The sequence below is a fragment of the Oryctolagus cuniculus genome, chromosome 9 (assembly GCF_051225735.1).
Source record: "Oryctolagus cuniculus isolate XC-2025 breed Fujian yellow rabbit chromosome 9, ASM5122573v1, whole genome shotgun sequence".
NCBI lineage: Eukaryota > Metazoa > Chordata > Mammalia > Lagomorpha > Leporidae > Oryctolagus > Oryctolagus cuniculus.
In genome coordinates, this window is record NC_142875.1 from 62,530,357 (window position 1) to 62,552,533 (window position 22,177).

Sequence of the window (22,177 nt, forward strand, 5' to 3'; positions counted from 1 at the left end):
AATTCTCTTCTGTACTGTTGTACAATATTTTCACATGTTGCACATATTATAATAATGTTGCTAAAAGCTTCTTCCTAAATGAATCAACAACAAGATCACGTACGTACTAATTCTTCCCTCTCATCGAACATTTTTGAGGTTCATGAACTCTTAGAGGGTATCAGATCCCTTCATTAATACTGCAACTGAAATCCCAGTCTGATCAGTTCTTATTTTTTTCCACATTCTATATCTACTCTTTAAATATTTCCTAAATTATAGTATAGCATTGTAAAACTATTGAATTTATTCTTTTAGAGGATGTTTCTGTTTCCCCCTTTTCTTGTTCTATGTTTGTGCCAATTTCCTTCTTAAGAAAAAAATAAAAACTGGGGCAGTGCTGTGGCGTAGTAGGTTAAGTCTCAGCCCATGAAACTGGCATTCCCTATGGGTGCTGGTTCGAGTCCTGGCTGCTCCACTTCTGATGCAGCTCTCTGCTAATGTACCTGGGAAAGCAGCAGAGGATGGTCCAAGTGCTTGGGCCTCTGCACCCACGTGGGAGACCTGGAAGAGGCTCTTGGCTCCTGGTTTTGGATCGGCTCAACTCTGACAGTGGTAACCATTTGGGGAGTGAACCAGTGGATGGAAAACCTCTCTCTTTGTCTCTCTCTCTGTCTGTAACTATGCCTCTCAAATAAATAAAACTTTTTTAAAAAGGAAGAAAAATTAACTATAGAGGAATAACTTTCTGTTCCTCCCCTGGATCCTCCCATTATCTCTGCGCATCCTTGTCCTCTGACCTGGTGCAGCCTCTACTCTGCTCCTCCCTGCATGTCCATTTGAGCTGAGGCATGCCCTCCTCCCTATCACCAACTTTGTTCCCCTACTTCTCTGCCTCCTTCTCTTTTATAGGACAAGAAACAGAAATAGAGTGCTTAACAGACTTAAACAACTCTCACTCTTTAAAATATTTATTTGAGAGGTAGAGAGAGAGCGAGAGAGCGAGAGAGTGAGCTCCTCTGTGCTGGTTGATTCTCCAAATGCCATCAACTGTCAGGGCTGGACTGGGATTGGGCTGGGGCCAGGAGCCTGGCATGCTGTTGTTGGGGTTTCCCACATGGGTGTCAGGAACCCAGTGCCTTGAGCCATCACACTGCCTTCCAAGGTCTGCATTAGTGGGGAGTGGGAGTCAGAAGTCAGAGCTGGGAATCAAACCCATGTACTTAGACATCCCCAATGTGGGCACCTTGACTTCCAGGCTTAATGTTTACTTGCAATTTCTTAATCGTTATTACATGTTTCATCTTCTTGCATGTCACTGTTTCGTGACTATTTGTCTTATTTTTCTTTTCTCTAAAACGTTTAATGTATGCATTTGCCTCTTCAGTCTGAGACAGTTATACCAAAATATGCTGCTTTAAGTTCCAGAGAGCCTTTCTCCTAGACATTCATAAACACGCCTGTTGTTGTTGTTTTCCCTGTGTGTCTGGAGAGCCAGAATAATGTGCTATCCTTCTTCCCCACCCCCACCCCACTGCCCTGGTGCACATGCTAACCAAGAATACATTCCAAGACCGGAGGTTAAAGTGAAAAGCCACCAAGACAGACTCCTTTAAAGATGCCAGATCAGTACATGCACATGTGTGCATCTGTTTCTTTCCTCCAGAGACTGAATTCAAATGAAGGTCAATGAATCAATGTGTAAGAACAAAGAACAGAGGGGCAGGTCCAGGGAGTTCCCAGTGGATTGCAGATTCTCGCATTTGTGGGATCCCGACTCTCCTGAAAATGAAGGCTGAAGGTCAAGGAGCCCTAAGTCAGCCCCTGCAGGGAGACAGACCCAGCCACGCAGGAGACCTGGACCCCAGCAAACAACCAGAGCTCCCCAGTGAAGTAAACCAAGGCTTTCATTTCTATACCCATCCAGATGCCCACCCATCGCCTCCCTGCTGAAGAACCCTGCACACAAGACAGAGACTGAAACCCAAAAGTCCAGTATCCAGCGGGATACACAGAAATGGCTCAGCGATGGAAAGGACTTTAAAAAATTCTAATCAGTACTCTCAAAGACATTTGAGAAGATACTTCAACCATAAAAGAAGAATAAGATTGCATTAAAGGCCACAATTAAGGGATGAAATAAACGTCTGGAGACAAAATGATTATCAAGCAGAAACTTCAGTGGAAAAAGATGAAAGGTAACACTAGACCAGAAAGCAGGAGGAAGAGGATAACAGGCACAGAACATCCACTAGCGCAGCTGCTGGCGGGCTGGAGCGTGCCGCAGACAGAAGCTAACAGTAGGAAACAAGAGTGAAACTGATTGCGGGAGAGGAGAGGCCACTGCAGCAAACGGGCTCCTGTTACACTGTGGTGTTCTTGCCGCTGCGCGCAGGTCACCCACTTCTTGTGACACTGTCTCCTGAAGTCAGCTAGCAGCATCACATCAGGGCCTCTGTGTTTTCAGGATTTCTACAACTTTCAAGGGACATGCCATTTTTAAAGAAATTTAAAATATGCTTGGAAATAGCCATTTTCGCTTTTCCTAAAAGGCTTTAATCATTAAAAGCACCAACATTCTTAGCACAGCAACCTTCTCCTCACAACCAACTTTCCCCTAACAGTCACCTTCCCACCACAGCCAACATCACCAATAGTCACCATTACTATCACAACTATCTTCACCATCACAGCCAACATCACCAACAGTCACTATCACAACCATCTTCATCACAGCCAACATCACCAACAGTCACTGTCACTATCACAGCCATCTTTACTACCACAGCCAACACCAACAGTCACCGTCACTATCACAGCCACCTTCATCATCACAGCCATAGTCACCTTCATCACCACAGCCAACATCACCAACAGTCACCGTCACTATCACAACCACCTTCACCATCACAGCCAACATCACCAACAGTCACCGTCACTATCACAGCCATCTGCACCATCACAGCCAACATCACCAACAGTCACCGTCACTATCACAGCCATCTGCACCATCACAGCCAACATCACCAACAGTCACTGTCACTATCACAACCATCTTCATCACCACAGCCTTGTGCTCGCTTCAGCAGCACATATACATCACCACAGCCAACATCACCAACAGTCACCGTCACTATCACAACCACCTTCACCATCACAGCCAACATCACCAACAGTCACCGTCACTATCACAGCCATCTGCACCATCACAGCCATAATCACTTTCAGGACCATAGCCCACCTCCACACAATAGCTACTTTCATGACCAAAACCAACTGCCTTTACCACAATGGCCAACATATCCCAAAACCAGCTACCTTTTACCACCATAGGTACCTTCACCATCACAGCCAGTGTCACCATCATGGTCACCACAGTTACCTGTACTACCACAGCCATCTTTACCACCAAGGCTACCTCACTGCCACAGCCCATATCATCACCACTCCCAGTACCACTCCTGTTGCCATTAGTATTATCTTTATTTTGACATGTTCATTTTATGGAGTGCAAACTTTTCCCCATCTCTAATATTTAATAGTATAAATAAGATTTCAGAAGACACACTGAATTTGCCAAAGTAGTCAGAGGAACACATTGAAGTTCTAATTTCAAAACACTTTAATTTATTCCTTAATATATATCCCAAATACAAATTGTTGTCCAACATTTGGCAAAAAAATGAGTTACTATATTTTAGGAAAGTAATGATAAGATTAGTCTAAATCAGTGAGACTTTGCAAGAAAACACATAGAAAACACATGATATGTTCTACTCTGTGTTAGATAAAAATACGTGTTATTTCTAAAATGGTGTTGATCTTAATAATCTTTGTTTTCCCATTTTTTTTTTCTGATTGTCTGTTGCTAAAAGTTCTCACGACAGCTGACTAGCCCTGGGCCTTGCTAGTGTCGAGCTAAGACTGTTCAAGAGCCATTGCTCTACATGGGCCAATGGTTTACTGTTAAGACAGCTGGTTTTCAGACTAGATTTGCTAACACTTCCAAAAAGCATTGGCTTCCTTGTTTAGAAAGAAACTTTCTGACATAATCATCATTAGTCATACACAGTTTATGATCAGCAGAGTTGAATGATATCCTGTTGCAATCTGAATATTTAACCAGTCAATATGATTTACACAGACTTCAAAAAGAATTCTGATGTTCAAACTTTCAAATTTTAAGTCAATATAGCATATTCACTTATCATCATGAATAAAGACAAAAAATACTGTGAAAGAAACCAGACCCCAGAGATTGCAAATTGTAGGATCCTCCTTCTAGGGCATTCTAGAATGGAAATTAAAAAAAAAAAAAAAAAAAAACACTGGTTTTTGGGAGCAGGGTTGTCTCAAAGAGGGCGTGAAGGAATGGGTGATGGAACTGATTCATATACTGGTGGAGGTGCGGTGGTAACACATAGAACTGTATACCTAAAAAGAGTATGTCTTCTTGTAGATAAATTTTACAGCAATAAAATCAACAAAACAACTCAGCACAGTAACCTGAAGATAAATAAGAGTGTAAAATACATGTATTCTTTACTTGTGTACCTAAAGACAGAAATGAAAGAAAGAAAACAAACACAACTTCCCCATTCAGAGACAGGTTCACTTCACCCACAGCCTCTGATCCGGTGAAGGCTACACGTTACCGTGGATACAAGCTATTCTTTCTTTTTGTGTGGTGCTTCTGAAATGATTAAATCCTGACTCCCATGCAGTGCAGGAGTAAACTCAGAAATATTCCAAGTCTCCCCAGGGTTTTTCATTTTTAGGAACCTGCCCATAATGTTTTCTTCACGAATGCATGAGAAACTGTGTGATGTTAGTGAACATGTCCTTAAGGGATTAAAAGAAGAAAGCTGAGAATGTTTTTTGGCTAAACCCGAGGGCCATGCTAAGATTTCCCACTGGTTCCAAAGTCATTCAGGATCTTTCTTTGTTTTTTTGATACGGAAATTATTTCCCAAACACAGACAGACTGCAACCCCTCCTCTCCCAGCCGACGTGTGTGTGAGACTATGAGTTTGTAATTTATGGCTTGGATAATGGGCGGACTGTGGGTAGGTTTTAAAATCGGGAGAATTCTCTGGGGGTGGGATTCAAAGGAGCAAGTTGTGGTAACTGATTTATGGCAGAAATATGGCTTTCAGAAAGCACATGTAAGATGTGTTGCCTCAGAGATCGGGAAAGGTTAACATCATGGCAGTCAGTGTGGATTAAGTGCGAAGGCCCGACTCATGCCTCCAAGCATCAGCTCTCACCTCCCTGCCTTGCTCTCAAACAGCCCAGAGCTCCCTACAGCCCCCGTACCAGTGTCTGCCACTGGGCCTTTGTCTATTTGTCCCCCATTCAGTAACTACATCTGATGATCCACCGTGTGTCTGTTACAGATTGGACTGTGCCTGTCCCCAGTCCAGGTGTTGAAGTCCTAACCTCTACCACTAATAGTGACCTTAGGCACACATGGGGTCATTGAAACATGGTGAAGGTGAGGTCATCCTGAGAAGGAGGGGGGACCCTAATCTGATGGGTGCCACCTTCTGATAAAAAGCAGAAATCTGTACACACACACACACACACACACACAGCCATGTGAAGATGAAGGCGAGTGAGAAAGTGATGTGACTATAAGCTAAGGAAGGCCAGAGAACACAGCACACCCCAGAAGCTGGGAGAGGCAGGGACCAGATGCTCTGTCACAGCCCTTCCAAGCAACCACTCCTGCTGACACTCAGATCTTGTACTAGAAGACTTGGGAACTGTGATACAATCAGATTCTGTTGCTCAAACCAAACCAAATCACACTGAAAGAAAAAAATAAGCAAACAACTATAGTTAAGGCTGGTTTCCTACCAACAGTGAGACTCTGCACTTGTATCAGCAGTTCCAACAGCTAAATCCCCTCCCTGAAGAGGGCTGGGGCGCAGGCAGAGACTCGCTCCTTTGTGGACCAGGCCTGTGGCTCTCACTGCCTCAGTGCTGAAACCTAGCACGGGCTTTCTTGATGGAGTGGCTCATCCTCATGGCCTCTGATTTCTCCCCGATTTCAATCTTCAACAGCCTTAAAGGTTTCGCCGACTTCTAAAGCTGTTGGCGTCATCTTTTCCGGAGGAAAAGAGGGCCTGTTACTTGAAGCGTGGCGGCAGCGTGTGGGCTGGGGCTGGCGTCATGCTCTTTGGGGACACCCACAGACTGTCATCCTGGCAAATGCTCCCACACACACCCAATGTCGAGGCATATGGACAACCCCAGGAGCCCCGCACGGCAGCTGTTCCAGCCATTTCCAAGTGCAGGGACCTGAGCAATGTCTTCAATGACATTTTCCTGGCTGGCTCTGACCTCTGAATCTCACTGATTAGTCTAACACACACTGTGAACATCAACTAGTGAGGACTCAAAGCCAGGACTCCAAAATTGCTTTAAAATAGTGAGAGATGTTTAAGGCGTAATTTCAGTGACTTGGTCATTGACTGCTCATTTTCCGATTCGTGCCTCCTTTCTCTCTCCCTCCCTCTCAGTCCCTGTTCCCCTTAGGCTCAATGCTTCTCTAGTAGTCACCCCTAACTGCTAAGACAGTCTGCTGGCAATGCAAGCTTCCGATCTGAGAAAGGGGTAAATCTGACTGGGGGAATTTTTAAAAAATCCTATAAATTATTTAACTTCTCACTATCCTACTCTAGTTCCCTTGTTTAAAAACAATCTTTTTTTTCCTTTCAGAAAATACTGGTTGGACTTGTACAGCCAGAGGGGTCATTTAAAAACACTCAGGTTTACGGCAGGTGTTCTGGTGCAGTGGGTTACGCTGCCATTTGGGATGCCTGCATTACACCCAGGAGTGACTGGTTTGAGTCCTAGCTACTCTGTGCTTCTAATCTAGCTGCTTGCTAACGTGCCCGGGAGTTGGCAAATGGTGGCTCAAGTGCTGGGGTTCCTGCCATCCACGTGAGATGCCCGTATGGAGTTCCTGGCTCCTGGCTTCAGCCTGGTCCAACCCCAGCTGTTGAAGACATTTGGAGAGTGAACCAGTGAATGGAAGAGTCTCTCCCTCTCCCTCCCACTCTCCCTGTCTCTCTCCATCTCCCCCTCTCTGTTTCCCTTTCTGTCACTCTTTCAAATAAATAACTAAATCCTAAATGTATTCATGTGTGATAAAGACATGTTTTACTATTCATAGCCCAAACACCCCAGAACATCAAACATCAGTTGATGTTTTCAGGTACAAGCCCAGCGTGGATTCTACTCACCCAGGGCCAACACCCCAATTTTCCTCTCGCCTCAGCCTCATTCCCACAGGGCACATTCCTTTTCCCAGCCCCACAGCCCTCAGCATCCACCTCCGTTCTCACGAACGCCATGGAGTCCCATCTTTAGACTCAGCTTGCCTGGCCGAAGCCTGGCGCACTTCAACAAAAGCACGGCTGTTGCTCTGTTGCTCGAGTCACCTTTCCCCCAAAACCCTGGTGCTGCATCCACTCCCTCAACAAACACTTCTTAGATCCCTAGTCTGTCCAGAGACTCTGATTCCGTCCTACCTCTAGCCCGGCAGGAGTGGAAACAGTCTAGTTTACCTTATACTGGCCTGAAGGCACACAAGATAAACAAAGCCGCTTTGGTGAAATCAACTGTTCTGCTCTGTACCGTAATTAAAAGCACAGGCGATGGCCGGCGCCGTGGCTCAACAGGCTAATCCTCCGCCTTGCGGCGCCGGCACACCGGGTTCTAGTCCCGGCTGGGGCGCCGGATTCTATCCCGGTTGCCCCTCTTCCAGGCCAGCTCTCTGCTGGGGCCAGGGAGTGCAGTGGAGGATGGTCTAAGTACTTGGGCCCTGCACCCCATGGGAGACCAGGAGAAGCACCTGGCTCCTGCCATCGGATCAGCGTGGTGCACTGGCCACAGCGCGCTGGCCGCGGCGGCCATTGGAGGGTGAACCAATGGCAAAAAGGAAGACCTTTCTCTCTGTCTCTCTCTCTCACTGTCCAGTCTGCCTGTCAAAAAAAAAAAAAAAAAAAAAAAAAAAAAAAAAAGCACAGGCGACACCAGTGGCAAGGATGGGCTGTCCGCTGGGCTTGAAGCGGCCATGCCACCTGCTAAGGCAATAACCCAGCCTGGACTAAACCCCAACTGAGAACAGCCAGGGCCTCTTGCAGATAGATGTGAGGCTGCTGCCTGGGTGAAGACACGGGTCAGTGGCCAACATTTATCAACAAAGTGCAAGTGCCGCTTCAGCTGTGGCCAATTTAAGGAGCTCGTGTCACCTGTTGACATGGGCCCTCCAACCTCCTTTGGTTATAGCGCTCCAGTCTCCACCTCCAATCAAACAGGGGACCTATGGAACATGTAGGGGCATTCCCGTGCCTTTTGAGCATGCATACCATGCCACCTCCCCAGATTTCCCTAAAACTTACTGAATAGGCGTAGCCTCCCCAGAAGCAAGGCCTGCAAAACTTGTAACTCTTGGCTGGTCGGGGAGCCTGTTTTTTGATCACCAGTTCCCCTTGCTGCTTGTTTGGAAAACCCAATAAATGCCTTTCTGCTGACAGCTCCAAGCAATGTCTCCAAGTTTCCACTGGCGCTCCTTGCTAGACAAGCACCCTTGGACAACCCACCTGGTTACAGCGATATTCCATGCGCAACCTTTCAATCCCCTACTTTCTCTGCCTTTATTTCCTACCTCCAGACTGCTGTCCTCCGCCTCATTTCTTTAGCTTGGTTTTCTTCCAGATTCAACCCTTCCACCCACAGTCATAAGCACTGTCCCTTTCTCTGGAGTTCATTACCGGTGTTTGTTTCTTCAAGTCTACCCTTGCCCGCATACAGCTGCCAAGTCACTTCCACTTAATACACGCACTCCTTTATCTAAACAAGGAGAAATTATACAGAGAGAGATCTGGGCTGGTACCTGCTGCATGCCTTGCATGGTTTGCTGCAGGAACTGCAGCTGCTGGTCCTTGGTGAGGTTTTCTTCCGTGCGAAAGAGCTGTTCTTTCTCCTGTTTGAGCAGCTCCACCTCGTTCCTGTAGGCATCCAGCTGCCAGCGAAGACTGTCATTCTCTTCCTTCAGGGCGTAGGCCTGCGCAGCCAGGGCTAAAGGACAAACAGAACGGGTGCCAGGTGAGAGCCCTTCCGGCAAAGGGGAGTCTCTCCCACCTTCCTAGCAGCTCAGAAACAGAACCGCGAGGCCTTCTTACCTGGGGGCTCCGTGTTTCTCGCTTAGTGTATGTTGCCTCTTTGGGGAATTTTATGTTTCCTATTTGTCCCATCTGAGGTATGAATGTTTCCTGTGGGCCCAGGACTAATTCTTTCCAGATTCTTACCTCTTGACCTCAACCCCTCGCAGAAACCGCTGTGTGTTGCTAGGTGAGGACAACATTCAGAACTCCAGGCAACGAGTCTTGCTAATGCTCGACTGTCCGCTCCCTTTCTACAGGCCTTCCTTTCAGTGACCAGCGGGTCTGTAGACTCAGGCAGGAGCAGCAGCCCAGGGGACGGAGGGATTTAGAGGCACGCCATTCCTTCCTGCTCTACTACTGCAACACACGGCACAAATTCTATTCCACCTGTTTCACCAGTAGACTAACCTCTTCTTCCCTATGAAGACTGAGTGGTGACTCTCATACTCCCCCTGAAACCTACAATTCTCTAGGTGTAGACTGAGACTTCATCTGCATCTCCACCTTACTGAGAAACCAAGGCAGTGAGCTCAGGGCCTTACCCATCTCACAGCCGCAGAAACAGCAGAGACTGAACCAAAGGGAAGTGTGAAAAGCAAACCGGGGCTGATGATGGGGGAGCCCTTCCCCTAGTTTCCACCATGTCGCCCAACGGCCTCTCCAATAACAAGAGCTTGCTGGGCACCCGCGAGGTAAAAGACGCTGGACCCAGAGCCTCGCAGGAACCAACTCGGGCCCTCCACCAAGCCAAGATGTGGATGCTGTGCTGTGCCCACCTTCACAAAGGAGAGAAATGAGGCAGAGCAGTGTGATGACTGACCAATCCCATCAAGCAGCAGAAAGTCTTTAAACCCAGGCGGGCGGCACCTGTCTTTGCTCTCAGTTTCCGTGCTGCTGTCAGTTGGTGTGTCGCTGGTTCGTGGCACACTGTTCAAAGCCAGTCTCACATCAGTGTCCCCTTGCTGCTCTCACACAGTGTCCCCAGACATCCCCCCTCCCCAGGAAAATGAAGCAAGAGAAAATGAAGACAACCTTTATAAGCAAGAGAACAATGAAGGAAAACTTGAAGCGCTTATTACCATAAACTGCTTTAAAGTTATAAGTCTTGGTTGCAAGTCGAGGCTGTGGATGGAGACGACAGCACACCAGGCTCTTGGCACATACCATATCCAGGCACTGCTTCCCACACCCAGCATCGGAGGGCCAGATGGAGGCCAGCCTCCTGATGTTCTGCCTTCACACTAAGTGCAGGGTGACACGGCTTTACTGAGGTGCACGGAGACATCAGAGAGTTCTCTCCTCAAATAGGCAACACCAAATTATGCTAACTATCTTATAGTTGAGCGTTTGAAGGTATTCTACTTTGCAAAATGGCGATCTCTCCCCCCTCCCCATACACACTGAAACACTACTCATCAAACAGAACATACAATCAGAAAAGTTGTGATCATCAGGGACCAACCAGTCGACAAGCATGGACTGCACACTTTCCTATGCCCACACCTGTCGGGGCAATGCTGGATTTCAAAAAGAGCAGGAGGAATGCGCCTCCTCACTCAAGGAGCTTACAATGACATATTTAAAAGGAAACTAACACCTTCCAAGGAAGAGAGAACAGTGTGATGCCTGGCATAGAGTAAGCACCGACAATGTTGGCTGGGTGAATAAACAAGCTGGTGTCAGCTTCATGAAGAAGGAACGCATCTTGTAAGAGTTCCAAAGAGAGAGAAAAAGGAAGACTGCAGGGACAAGAGAGGGCTGCGGAAGAGGAAAACCCCAGGCATGGGGGCAGGGTGTCTCGGTCAGGAGCAAGAGCAGCAGTACGAGCCCAGGGGTGGACGCTGAAGAGAGAGCAGCTGGGGCGGGAAGAAGAGACGCTAGACCCCAAAGGCCAGTGTCTGCTTGGAGGCAGTGAGAGAGAGAGGAGCCATGTCCAGGGGGCGGGGGGTGGGGAGGGGAAAGGTACACTCAAGGAGCAGCCAACTGGGAACCACTGAAGGTTCCTGGGAAAGCGGAAGGACACAACAAAATTGGTGAGTTAGGCAGATCAGTTCGGCAGTGGTGCGTGGAACGGGCTGGAGGCTGGAAAGGATGAAGGAAGGGAATTTGCTTTGGTGTACGGGAGGGTACAAAGTCAAGCAGCAGCCAGTTCTCACAGTGCTCAGGGACGTACGCGTGAACTCACAGATGACCCCGAGCTGCTCAGGAGTGTATGCTCAGGTTTTCTCAACACTGTCCAGCCCAACTTCAGATCTCAGCTCCTGACAGCTTGGGTTACTGATCCGTAAGGAAACGCTTCTGAAGCTTCCTTTGAGAGTGGGATCCCTCAACGGGGCGAAAATCACCAAAAATGCAAATGACGAAAAAAGTGTTGGCACCACACGGGCACATTACTACATTTAGTAGCATTCAAAGACACTTAAGTCATTTCCTTAGGAAGCTCTATTTGGCCCTTTTTCAATTCAGAGTGGCATTTTTATTATCATAACTGATAGCAGGTGTTTGTGAAGAAATCGATTAGTATGCAGGGATGGAAATTACATTTTCCAAATGAATTGCATAGTCTGCAAGATATGCTGAAATCTGTGTAACAAAATGCAGGCAGCTATAAAGCATGTGCCAGCAACATTATCTAAATAAATTATCTGACCATGAATACATACAGGAAAGTGCACCAGCCATTATTTTAGGGACCCTCTTCTAAGCCTATGGAATGATACTGCTGAGAATTCTTATTCTTGGCTAAGTCAAGTGACCAGGGTGCCTGCCAAACAGGATACAATGCTATTCGAACTCCTGGAAGAGGAAAGTGATAGTATTACACACACGTAAAAACAACAGCTGCAACCCCCACCTCCCACCCTCCCAAAATCAGTAAATAAAAAAGAGAGAAAGAAAATCAATACCATAGCCAATCTCATCAACATTTTTATAACTGGGGCATATAACTGATTTACATTCCTGATTAAATGATTTCAAGCTTGATATTTACAGGAAAAAAAAAGTTGGGTTCTCACGAGGCAGTAAAATGGTTACCCGCTAAAGGGTGAGAAATTGTGGATCGACTCCACTTAACTGCAGGTCACCTGTGCATGGACATGACTCGGTGTCACACGGGAGCCCTGAGCCCTGGCCTGGTCCCCCACACAGGCTGCCTGGACTCATCCTCTAACAGACAAAATCCTAGGTGTATCTGACCTGGTGTAATGTCTCAGTGTATTAAAAATTCAAAACTCGGAAGGCCAACTCTTTGATTTCTCTGGTTCTTTCCAGGACACTGTACCCAATTAAAATTTCTTGAGAGAGGTGTCGCGCACTATTTTTTGTCCCTACAGAAAAGCTTATCCTTAAGAAACGGCATAACAAACCCACCATTCAAACAGGTGTGAGAATTAAAAACAAACTCCAGTGTGTGTGTGTGTGTGTGTGTGTTTGACAGGCAGAGTTAGACAGTGAGAGAGAGAGACAGAGAGAAAGGTCTTCCTTCCGTTGGTTCACCTCCCAAATGGCTGCTACAGCTGGCGCTGCGCCAATCCAAAGCCAGGAGCCAGGTGCTTCCTCCTGGTCTCCCATGCGGGTGCAGGGCACAAGGACTTGGGCCATCCTCCACTGCCTTCCTGGGCCACAGTAGTGAGCTGGACTGGAAGAGGAGCAACCGGGACAAAACCGGCGCCCCAACTGGGACTAGAACCCGGGGTGCTGGCACTGCAGGCGCCGGCCCAGTGTGCATCTTTTGGTAAGGATCCCTGAGGAGTGCACTGTGTTCCAAGAAACGGAACCTCCAGCTAAGAAACACCCACCATGGATGACCAATTTTCAGTTTAGAAAGGAGAGTACAGTAAGGTGCCTGAAAGTACAGCACACTGAACACAATTAAATCTTCCCTTGGTGACTTTTCAAAGGCACAGCTGAATCTTGTGGTGCCTTTAGATTATGGTTAATTAGTTCACTAATCAGTCATTTATTGAGAAACCACTGGAAAAAGCTGTAGCACACACAGGAAAGGTGAGGCCAGGGAGTCATGCATTTATAGTTGCTAAGAGCTTTGAAAAGCTTCTAGACACTGGATTTTTAGCATTGGGTCAAAAATGAAATAATAATGAAATAATGACATGGGAAAAATCTGTGAAACAAAGTTAATCCACATTTAAAAATTAGTACTAGGGGCCTGGCATTGTGATGTAGTGGGTAAAGCCATTGCCTGTGACATCAGCATCCCATAAGGGTGCCAGCTCAAGTCCCAGCGGCTCCACTTCTGATCCAGTTCCCTGCTAATGCACCTGGGAAAGCAGAGGAAGATGGCCCAAGTCCTTGGGCTGCTGCCACCCACATGGGAGACCCAGATGAAGCTCCTGGCTCCTGGCTTTGGCCTGGCCTAGCCCTGGCCATTGTAGCCATTTGGGGAGTGAATCAGCAGATAGAAGGTTTCTCTCTTTCTCTCCCTCCCCCCCACCCCCGATCCCCATCCCTCTCTTTCTCTGTAACTCTTTCCAATACATCAATCAATCTTAAAAAACAGTTAGTACTAGACCAGGAAAAACAAAGGCAACACTAGCATATGAGGACGGAATCACAGATCAAATTACATTGCTGAAGGAAAGGTTTCAAGTATCACAGCGTCTCGTTGCATCCTTTACTGGAGTCCATATAAACCATTATTCTTTATATTAATTATGGTCAGAATGACCTCCGCTGTCTCCTGTATTACTGTGTTTCCATGGGAACAGATAATGGCATGCTTAAGTTCTTTAAGTAAATAATCTGGTAAAAGCCTTGAAATCTCTCTCTTACCAGTCTGAGCCAGCCTCAGAAAAATAATTAGCAACATATGAAAAATGTAAGTTATTTTGGGTTATGTCCCAGTAAGCTGACAGTGTGTTAATATCTTTTTCATGCTCAGGCGAAATGTAGCCAAATAATAAGGCACTTTAACATATTGTTTCTAAGAGGATCTGCTCTTCTCCAGAACCGTTAGTCTCGGCGTCTTTGGGGAACTGTGTTTAGCAGTCTCCCCACACTTTGCAGGATGTCCTCCTGGGGTGCCTGGGCTACGCTGCTGAACAGTATGTTTCTTTCCCAAGCACAAAGAAAGTCTTTGGCAAGGATTTCATGGGCTGCTGCCCAGGAAGGCAGCTCACCATCAAGTTCAGCGCCCAGGAGGATGGTAATGGACTTGAGCCCCGGAAGCCATCCCTGTGGTCTCTGTGTGTCTTCAGGGACTCCTTCCTGTGCCTTGCCCATGCCCCCCAGTCCCCTTCAAAAGGCAGCTGTGGTCCCAGCCCTGGGGCTGGGGGACTCTCGCAGGGCCTGTGAATCCCTGTGTGGAGTGTCAGGTCTCCAGGCGCTCTTCCATGGCCAAGACCGCACGCTGCGTGCCCAGACTAGTGCCTCTCCTTGCACAGTCTGCGTGGTTCCCAGAGATCACTGAGTTGCCCCAGGAGGAAAAGGGGCCCGCACACCCCGAGTATCTGCCTTGGACTACTCTGGGCCCAAGTTACAATTTTTATTTTTTTTTTACAGTCACCAAAATTTGGGGACTCACTGACACAGCGGGTGGTGTTACTCTTAACTCAGCATTCCCTGAACAGTGGCCTGCACTAGACTCTCCTGGTGGGCAAATTAACACACACATCTGGGCCTTGCTCCTGGAGCTGCCACCTCGATGGGTCTGGGGTGAAGCCCAGCAATCTGCAATGCTTCTAGGGCCAGGTGGTGCTGACACGGCTGGTGTGGCGGTCTCACCAGAGGCCTTCTCCTCGCACGAGGTGCTTATTCTACATCCTGCTTCCCGAGCTGGGGCTGCACTGGGCTCATTTGGACGAATACTTCTGAAAGAACCCCATGCTTGCCTTGTCATTCTGGTTGTATTCCTTGACCTCGTCTTGGCTGAAGCCCAGCTCCAGACCGCACCCATGTGGGGAGTCCTGTTCCAAGCCAGCACCCAGGACCCATGGCCCCAGCTCGGCCCCAGCTCTGCCCCAGCACTGTCCCGAGCACTGGACACGGCTCCATCTTCCCCCAACCCCAAGAGCAGTAAGAGTGGCAGTCGCAGCTGCCATGCTGTGGGTGCCAGGCAGGTGCTGTGTGGGCCATGTTATCTGCACCCTCTCACACTGGTGCAGGGTGTGCCTCTCAAACTGCCTTCACTGACCTAAGGTCCTCAAGGTAGCGTAGGCCCAACTGAATGCTTCAGCCCAAGGGTGGGGGATGCTAGGGACCCTACCACAGCCACTAGCTGCTTCCAAACAGGAGGAAACGTTTCATTTCCGGCTCTGCTGAGAAGTGGCTCTGCTGTGCAAGCAGAGAGGACAATTTCATTTTTGGAAAATGCATGCGTGTTTCCTGCAGGAGAAATCTGGGGAGGATCCAAGTGGAAGTCAACCTACCCTTCTGGAAGCCTTGAGGACTTGACTCAAACCAGAAAGAGGGCATCTGCCTTCCATCCTGCTGTGTCTCACCCCTGAAATGGCCATGATGACAACCACTGATGCCTGAGCTCATGAGCCTTGCTTGCTAACAAAGCTTAATGGGGCAGCCATTTGGTCTAGCAGCTAAGGCAACCGTGTCCCATGGCTCCACTCCTAGCTCCAGCTTCTTGTCAACGCAGGCCCTGGGAGGTAGCCATTGTGGGCTCAAGTAATTGGGTTCTTGTCTCCCTCGTAGGAGACCTCGATTGAGTTCCTGGCTCCCAACTCTGGACCTTCGTCCGTGCCATTTTGGTGATGGGAGCTTTTACTCTCTCAAATACATTAATTAAAAATGAGACTTCATTAAGCATTATGCCTAAAGACTCAGGCTCATCTAGGAACTCCCGAAGAAGCAACTGTACAGTGCTTCTGCCATGCACCTGAACCACGTCTGATTTTCTAAGTGTTGTGCTTTTAGTTCAAAGAAAGAGGACAGACGCTCCTCTTCCTAAAGAGTTCTGTGCCCTGGGTCTCCTCTCAGCGTGCTGAGGGGGGCCAGAGATGGGGATCAGCACCCTCACCACCCGCCAGGAGACCAAACAAAGGCTGTAGGGTCTTCAGGGTGCTCTAAGTGTCAGAGTCCCCAGAGGCCAAGCCCTGAGCCGAGAGCATTGTGTCATGTCTACTTGGCAGCCCGTCTGCTGCTACCCAGCACTTACACTACCAACAACATTCAATTGATCTGTTTCTCAGTGATACCTGTGTCACCACTGAAGCAGCAATCTTCCTCAAATTGCTCATGGAAATTCCTTCTGCTACATTTTTGCAGGATTATTATTATTACAACTTAGCATTGACATAGCATTTTATATTTGCAGTGTGTATTATAGTCTGCACATTAGCTATTATTAGGGAGAGCTAAACAGACGCACAAGGCAGTGTCTATTTCCAGCCTTGTGTGAGGGCAGTGGAATAAGGGTAATTTGGGGAAGGCAGGGAAGCGGGATCCTGTTATTATAATGGCTTCAACGTGAGTCTTGGAGGCGCAAATGGCAGCAGGTGACTCCGAGGGGCTCGGGGGGAGTCCTCAAGCTTCCTTCCACATTGTCTTCCTGACCAAGCAGTCTGCCCCAATGGTGCTGGGCAGCTGACAGCACTGAGAATTCGCATCACTGCCTTATCACTTCCGCCACGACATGCTTATCCTTAGACACCTCCCGCAGCCGCCCCCGGCTTCCTCGGAGGAAAAGGAGCAAAGCCAAGAGGCATGCCCACTTCTCCCAATAGTCTGTCATTTAAAGCGTTACCGAAGGGTGCTCTGCCGGGTGGGGAGGGCGCAGTGGCTTCCAGCCCAGCGGCAGGGAGGGGCAGCACAGAGGGGCCCTGCCCACAGTGCTCCTGGCCAGCAGAGGAAGGGGGCAGGGAGGCCTTCTGGCTGGGAAATGAGAGTTGGTGGGGAGGCAGGTGGTTCTTTCTGGAAGAAGATGGGATGGGGCTGGGCCTTGAAGTCGGACTCACACTTAGAGAAGCTGAGGGGAAGCAGGCACTGGGGGCAGGGGCATTGCACAGGGGCACCTGCCCTGACAAGGGACCCCGCCGTGCCCAGGAGAAGGTGCCAAGGCTGGCAGGGCAAGATCAGCAGAGGGACAGGGAAGAGGCTGGCTTCTTAGAGAGCCCCAAAGCCAGGCAGGACGTATAAAAAGAACAGGGGGTGGAGGGCATTTGTTCCCCACTCTCTTTACTTTAGGTTACATTTCACTTTGGTTTTTCACTTTCAATCCGTTGGCCAATTTCTAAGACATACGGTGAGGCTTTGGAGATTCTGTCTCAGGGCAGCCAGCCATGGCTGAACCAGTGGAGATCACCAAATGACACTAGCTTCTAGGAACAGCAGCCCCTCGCAGGGGTTGCAGGTGCCCTCGGATGGCGCACCTCCCCCGCACAGTGCCCTACACACCCTCCCATTACTGGGTTTTCTTTTGTGTCACTTCACCCTAACTAGTAGTTGTTCTTGTCCAAAGAGAGAAGCATCTCTGTTTCTTAAACAGGACTGATGCTGTGGTGTAGTGGGTAGAGCCACCGCCTGCGATGCTGGCATCCCATATGGGCACTGGTGTGAGTCCCGGCTGCTGCACTTCCAACACAGCTCCTTGCTAATGCACCTGGAAAAGCAGTGGAGGATGGTCCAAGTGCTTGGGCCCCTACACACACATGGGAGCCAGCTTTGTTCTGGCCCAGCCATGGCTGTTGTAGCCATATGGGAAGTGAACCAGCAGATGGAAGACCTCTCTCTCTCTCTCTCTACCTCTCTCTGTAACTCTGCCTTTCAAATATGTAAATAAATAAATATTATTTAAAAAGAAAACAAAATAACACTCCCATACCTGATTCATACACATGTACGCACACATACATGTGTGTGCACCAGTGTTTCTAGCACATACAGTAAGGGGAAACTATGGAACATGAACTGAAGCCTGACCCAGCCTGCAAGTGTGTGCTCAGGTCTAGGCACTGCTTCCACCAAGGAATACTGCTCTTCCACAAAGCCTTTATTTTCTAGCACCAAATACCTGAGACAGCACCGATGAGTTGAATAGGGGATTTTCCATTACTTGCACCTTGTGAAAACCCTAACTATGCAGCTTGGTGAGTGGGAGCCAGCACTGTGCTCTTGCATTTGGGCTGTCTGAAGTCTCATCCTTCCTGCTGTCCTTGTCACCAATACTGAGACTGGTTTATGGACACGTATTTGTGGCTGGCACTGGGACAGAAATCATCTCACCGTCTTAGCATGTTGGACTGAGGATGACACTGGTACGAGCAACCGGCTGGGCTCGCCAGGTGAGGTATCTGAGCCACCCTGAGGGCTCTGGGATGAGAAATCCTGGACCCATTCCAGACCCTCCGACTTGGAGATGCTGCAAGGGGCCCGGGGCATGTGCATCCCAACAAATCTCTACGGTGATCCTAATACATGCTCACATTTTGTAACCACTCCCCTAGCCTTTCTCTCTTTCGGGACTGCTTCCCATTTCCTAATACTTTCTCCCTGCCTTGTCCATTATTATTATTATTATTATTATTATTATTATTCTTTGGCACCTGGCTTTTTCAGTCTTTCCCCCCAGCTACTCCATTAGCGAGAGGGCCTTCTCCTCTCCGGCCTTTACCCTCCGTGGCTTCTTGGCGTCCCTGCCTTCTGCGGTGTCTGCTCGCATTCCATCCATCTATCCAGCCGTGCCTCTCTGAATGCTACTGACGGCCTCTCCTGGGGTGATATTGGGACTGAATGCTTTCATAAATCCTCCAGGCAGCGTCTCCAAAACACACTGTTCTGATCTACTAGGTGTTGTCACGCATTCCTTTTCTTCGCAACCGTATTTCTGGGCAAAGTTTCTGCTGTGGCAGCTTTGTGGCTGGCGCCCAGGGGAGGCCAGGCTGAGCCTCTGGAACTAATCACCCTTGACCAGGGGCCCCCAGACCAGCTCTCTTGACTGTGGGAGAGTTGCTCAATGTCACGGGCTCTTCTGCTTGGCAAGAGCCCAACATACCTGCTTCCCTCTTCCCACTGATGGATGAGGAAGCCGTCCTTGGCAGGTTTCCTGGAGACAGAGCCAGGCAGGGACTCTGTGCCTGGCTCGCATCGCGGTTTTCTATATTAGGTCACTCTCTTTCCCCAACCAAACCACCCTTTATTTTCCAGTTACCCAGGGGACACTCCTAACGCACCTGACACAGAGCTGATTAGAGGACTCCTCCACCTGGGTCTCCCATGCTGGACTGAAACCACCTCACTCTCAATCCTGTTACAGACGGTGGGTTTCAGTTCTATGCGCATCAGAATCACCAGAGCAGGACCTGAGTAGCCCAGCTGCGTGGACATTAGCCCCCAGGGCCTGGGGTTTGTATAGTTCCCCAGGTCAATCTCGTACACAGCCCAGCCTGTGAGCTGCTCACCGAGACCTCTTGCTCACCAGTGACAGTTCCCCACAGTGCCAGAGAACCGGATCTTTGCAACATGCCGTGAATTCCTTCACTGGCTGTCTCTCACAACGTCATCCAGGAAAAGCTCTCTTAGGATGAACCCAGCATCACCGCCACCAGGCTCAGAGAAGGGGCGGCATTTTCTGAGGCAGGCTGGGAAGGAAACTGACATCATGCTGGGGGTGGGCTCTGGCCTCACTTCTCCAGCGTGGCCATCAGCGCCCAGGGACCCAGGTTCTCCCCCTGGAAGCCTCCTTTCTCACAGCCATTCCTCACCATCCCGAAGGCCCTCTCCTCCAAAGAGCGCTGGAGTGACCTCTGTGGTCCTCTGGCAGACCCTGGCAGTGGGAAGGAACCGTGACTAGGAGCCCTAGTCTTCTGCTCAGGATCCTCGGTATTTCACCCACATTCTTCAGGTGGATACATTGCCTCACTGCTTGTTCTCAGCCCTGGAGTTTGAGTGCTTCCCAATCCTGGCTCCACAAATTCAGCATTTCTTGTCTCCGAGTCCCTGGGCAGGGAGAATGCGTGTTTTTTATACACTGGATGGCCAAATTATGGCAATTCTTCCTTGGGAGAGAGTGTTCAGACATTAAAATACTCCAAAAGAGCCAAGAAACACCCCCAAGCAGTTTTGCTTTGCTCATTAAAATGATTTGTTTGGAGTTTCTGATGAGAATCATTTTCCAGGTAGCACTGTTTCATTCTTCCTAGCAGCTCCTTACAAAGTCCTTGCAAGTGCCCAAGCGCCAGTTAAGTGCTATTAATCAAACTCTAAGTGCTTTGAAGCAGCTCTGCCTCACTCTCTCTCTTTTTTTTAATTGAGAAAAAGAGCTGTTTGGGTAAGTTTATGAGGTGACCTGGATTGAATTAAGGAGGTCGGTGATGGGACAGGCTTCAAACCCATGTTCAACGATTTTCAAAAAACGCCTTCCTTCCAATCAAGCAGGAATTAGCATGAAATGTCTCGTTTCTGAAAGGTTACGAGGAGTCCCCTGAGAAGGCAGCTCTCCTGCTCTCGCTTTCTTTTGTGCACGAGAGGGAAGGCACTGCGGATGGCGTTACGGAACATGCTTTGTGAACACGGCACTGACCATCCAGTGTCCACTATGGTATTCCTTAGGAGCCTAAATGTTATACAGAAGGAGAGAAATGTCCAATTTAAGCCTTAGTTTCTGTTTTAAAAAGCTCAAAGATGTAACAACTTTCAATTAGTAAAACAAATTTAAAAATCGAGATATATTTTCCAGGTGCAACCTAGTTCTGGGGAAAAGGTTGCAAGCATTAGCTAACTCATTCCGTTGCTCCTCTTGCTCTTGGCTTTACTCCTTAGCTTGCTACAGGCCCTGGAGTTTTTATGACCCGGAAGATCTCACCCTTGTTGCCCTGTGGAGTAATACGTGGGGTCTCTGACAAGTAGCGATGGGGCAAGGTTCCTGAACCATGGCGGCCAGACACATGGAGTAGTTTGGGGGCTGGCGAGTGTTCTGCAGGAGCCGCTGTCTTGAGAGGAGCACCAGCCACGATGCCTGGCATCCCCTATTTCTGCTCCCAGCAGCCTCAGGGGTTGGGCGGGCATGGACTGTGTACAGGAGGGAGGCAGAGGCATGGCTGAGAGGAAGAGAAGGGGCTCCGGGGCCAGACAGGAGCTGTGAGACTTGGGGCAAGTGACCGACCCTCCATGGGACCACAGGGGCCTCATGTGGAAAACACTTAATCATTACTGTGAGGATTAAACACCATGGAGCTTCAAAAAGCTCTCAGAGATATGGAATTAAATAATCAGTGCATTTTGTGCAAGGTATTTTTTGAAATCTATGTGTTGGGTTTTTTTTTTTCTAATGCAGATTCCATGAACTTGTTGAAGATGCTTCAAAGATAACAGATTTTTTTCTTCTTTTTCTTTATTGATACAAAGGACAAACAAAAAACCTCCCAGAAGATTAAACTTTAGGTTTTCTGACTTTCAATTTTCTATCTGTTCATCTAACAAATTCCTGTCTACCTACTGAGTACAATGCGATGGGCAGGGCATCTGGAGGGGAAGACATGCTAAACTGATCTTCAAGGAACGTGTCAGGTGGAAGATCCTCTGAATTCAGCATCTGATCACCGCTCTCTACTCAATAAACATGCACAGCTTCCCTAGGGCCGACCAGACTCGGATGCGCACATCTCCACGATGTCTCAGAAACCCCTTGCTCTCACAGTTCTTTACCTTAGGGTCTATCTGCCAGCTGTTGCTGCGACTTCTGAGAGTGCAGAGAACAGAGACTGTGTGGCCCCAGGAGCCGATGCTCGTCCAGGAAAAAGGAGAACTGAGGCTATACTGCCAGGACTTTCTGTAGTTGATAAGCAATGCAATTTGATCGAGGACTGAGTCTCAACTAATTGCTTAAGACTTCATTGTCCCCACCCCCCACCTTTAATCTGTCACTGCAAGACACAGGATCTACTCCTATACACACTGCAAAAATTCACAAAGTTTTTATTATTTGAATTCTATTACTGCTTTGTAGTATGCCGTTGCTCAGGTTGACTCTTGGCAGCAAAGAAATGGCTGGTTCTAGGATACTCAGATTATAGAAACTACGCAAGAAAAGTATAGTACCACAGGGAGGGACACTT

The 22,177-nt window shown here is 48.5% G+C and overlaps 1 protein-coding gene across 4 annotated transcripts in view; it reads right to left on the reverse strand.

The window, feature by feature from the left end:
• The window catches only part of ENOX1 (ecto-NOX disulfide-thiol exchanger 1), a 409,938-nt gene that overhangs the window by 67,513 nt on the left and 320,248 nt on the right, over positions 1–22,177 (reverse strand). For all 4 annotated transcript variants that reach the window (XR_016212892.1, XM_089303638.1, XM_089303637.1 and 1 more), the window contains one exon: positions 8,885–9,069. Coding sequence is in view for 3 of the 4 variants with exons in the window: in XM_089303638.1 (XP_089159764.1) it covers positions 8,885–9,069 (185 nt within the window). In the remaining variant the exon portion in view is untranslated. The remainder of the gene's footprint in view (positions 1–8,884; positions 9,070–22,177) is intronic.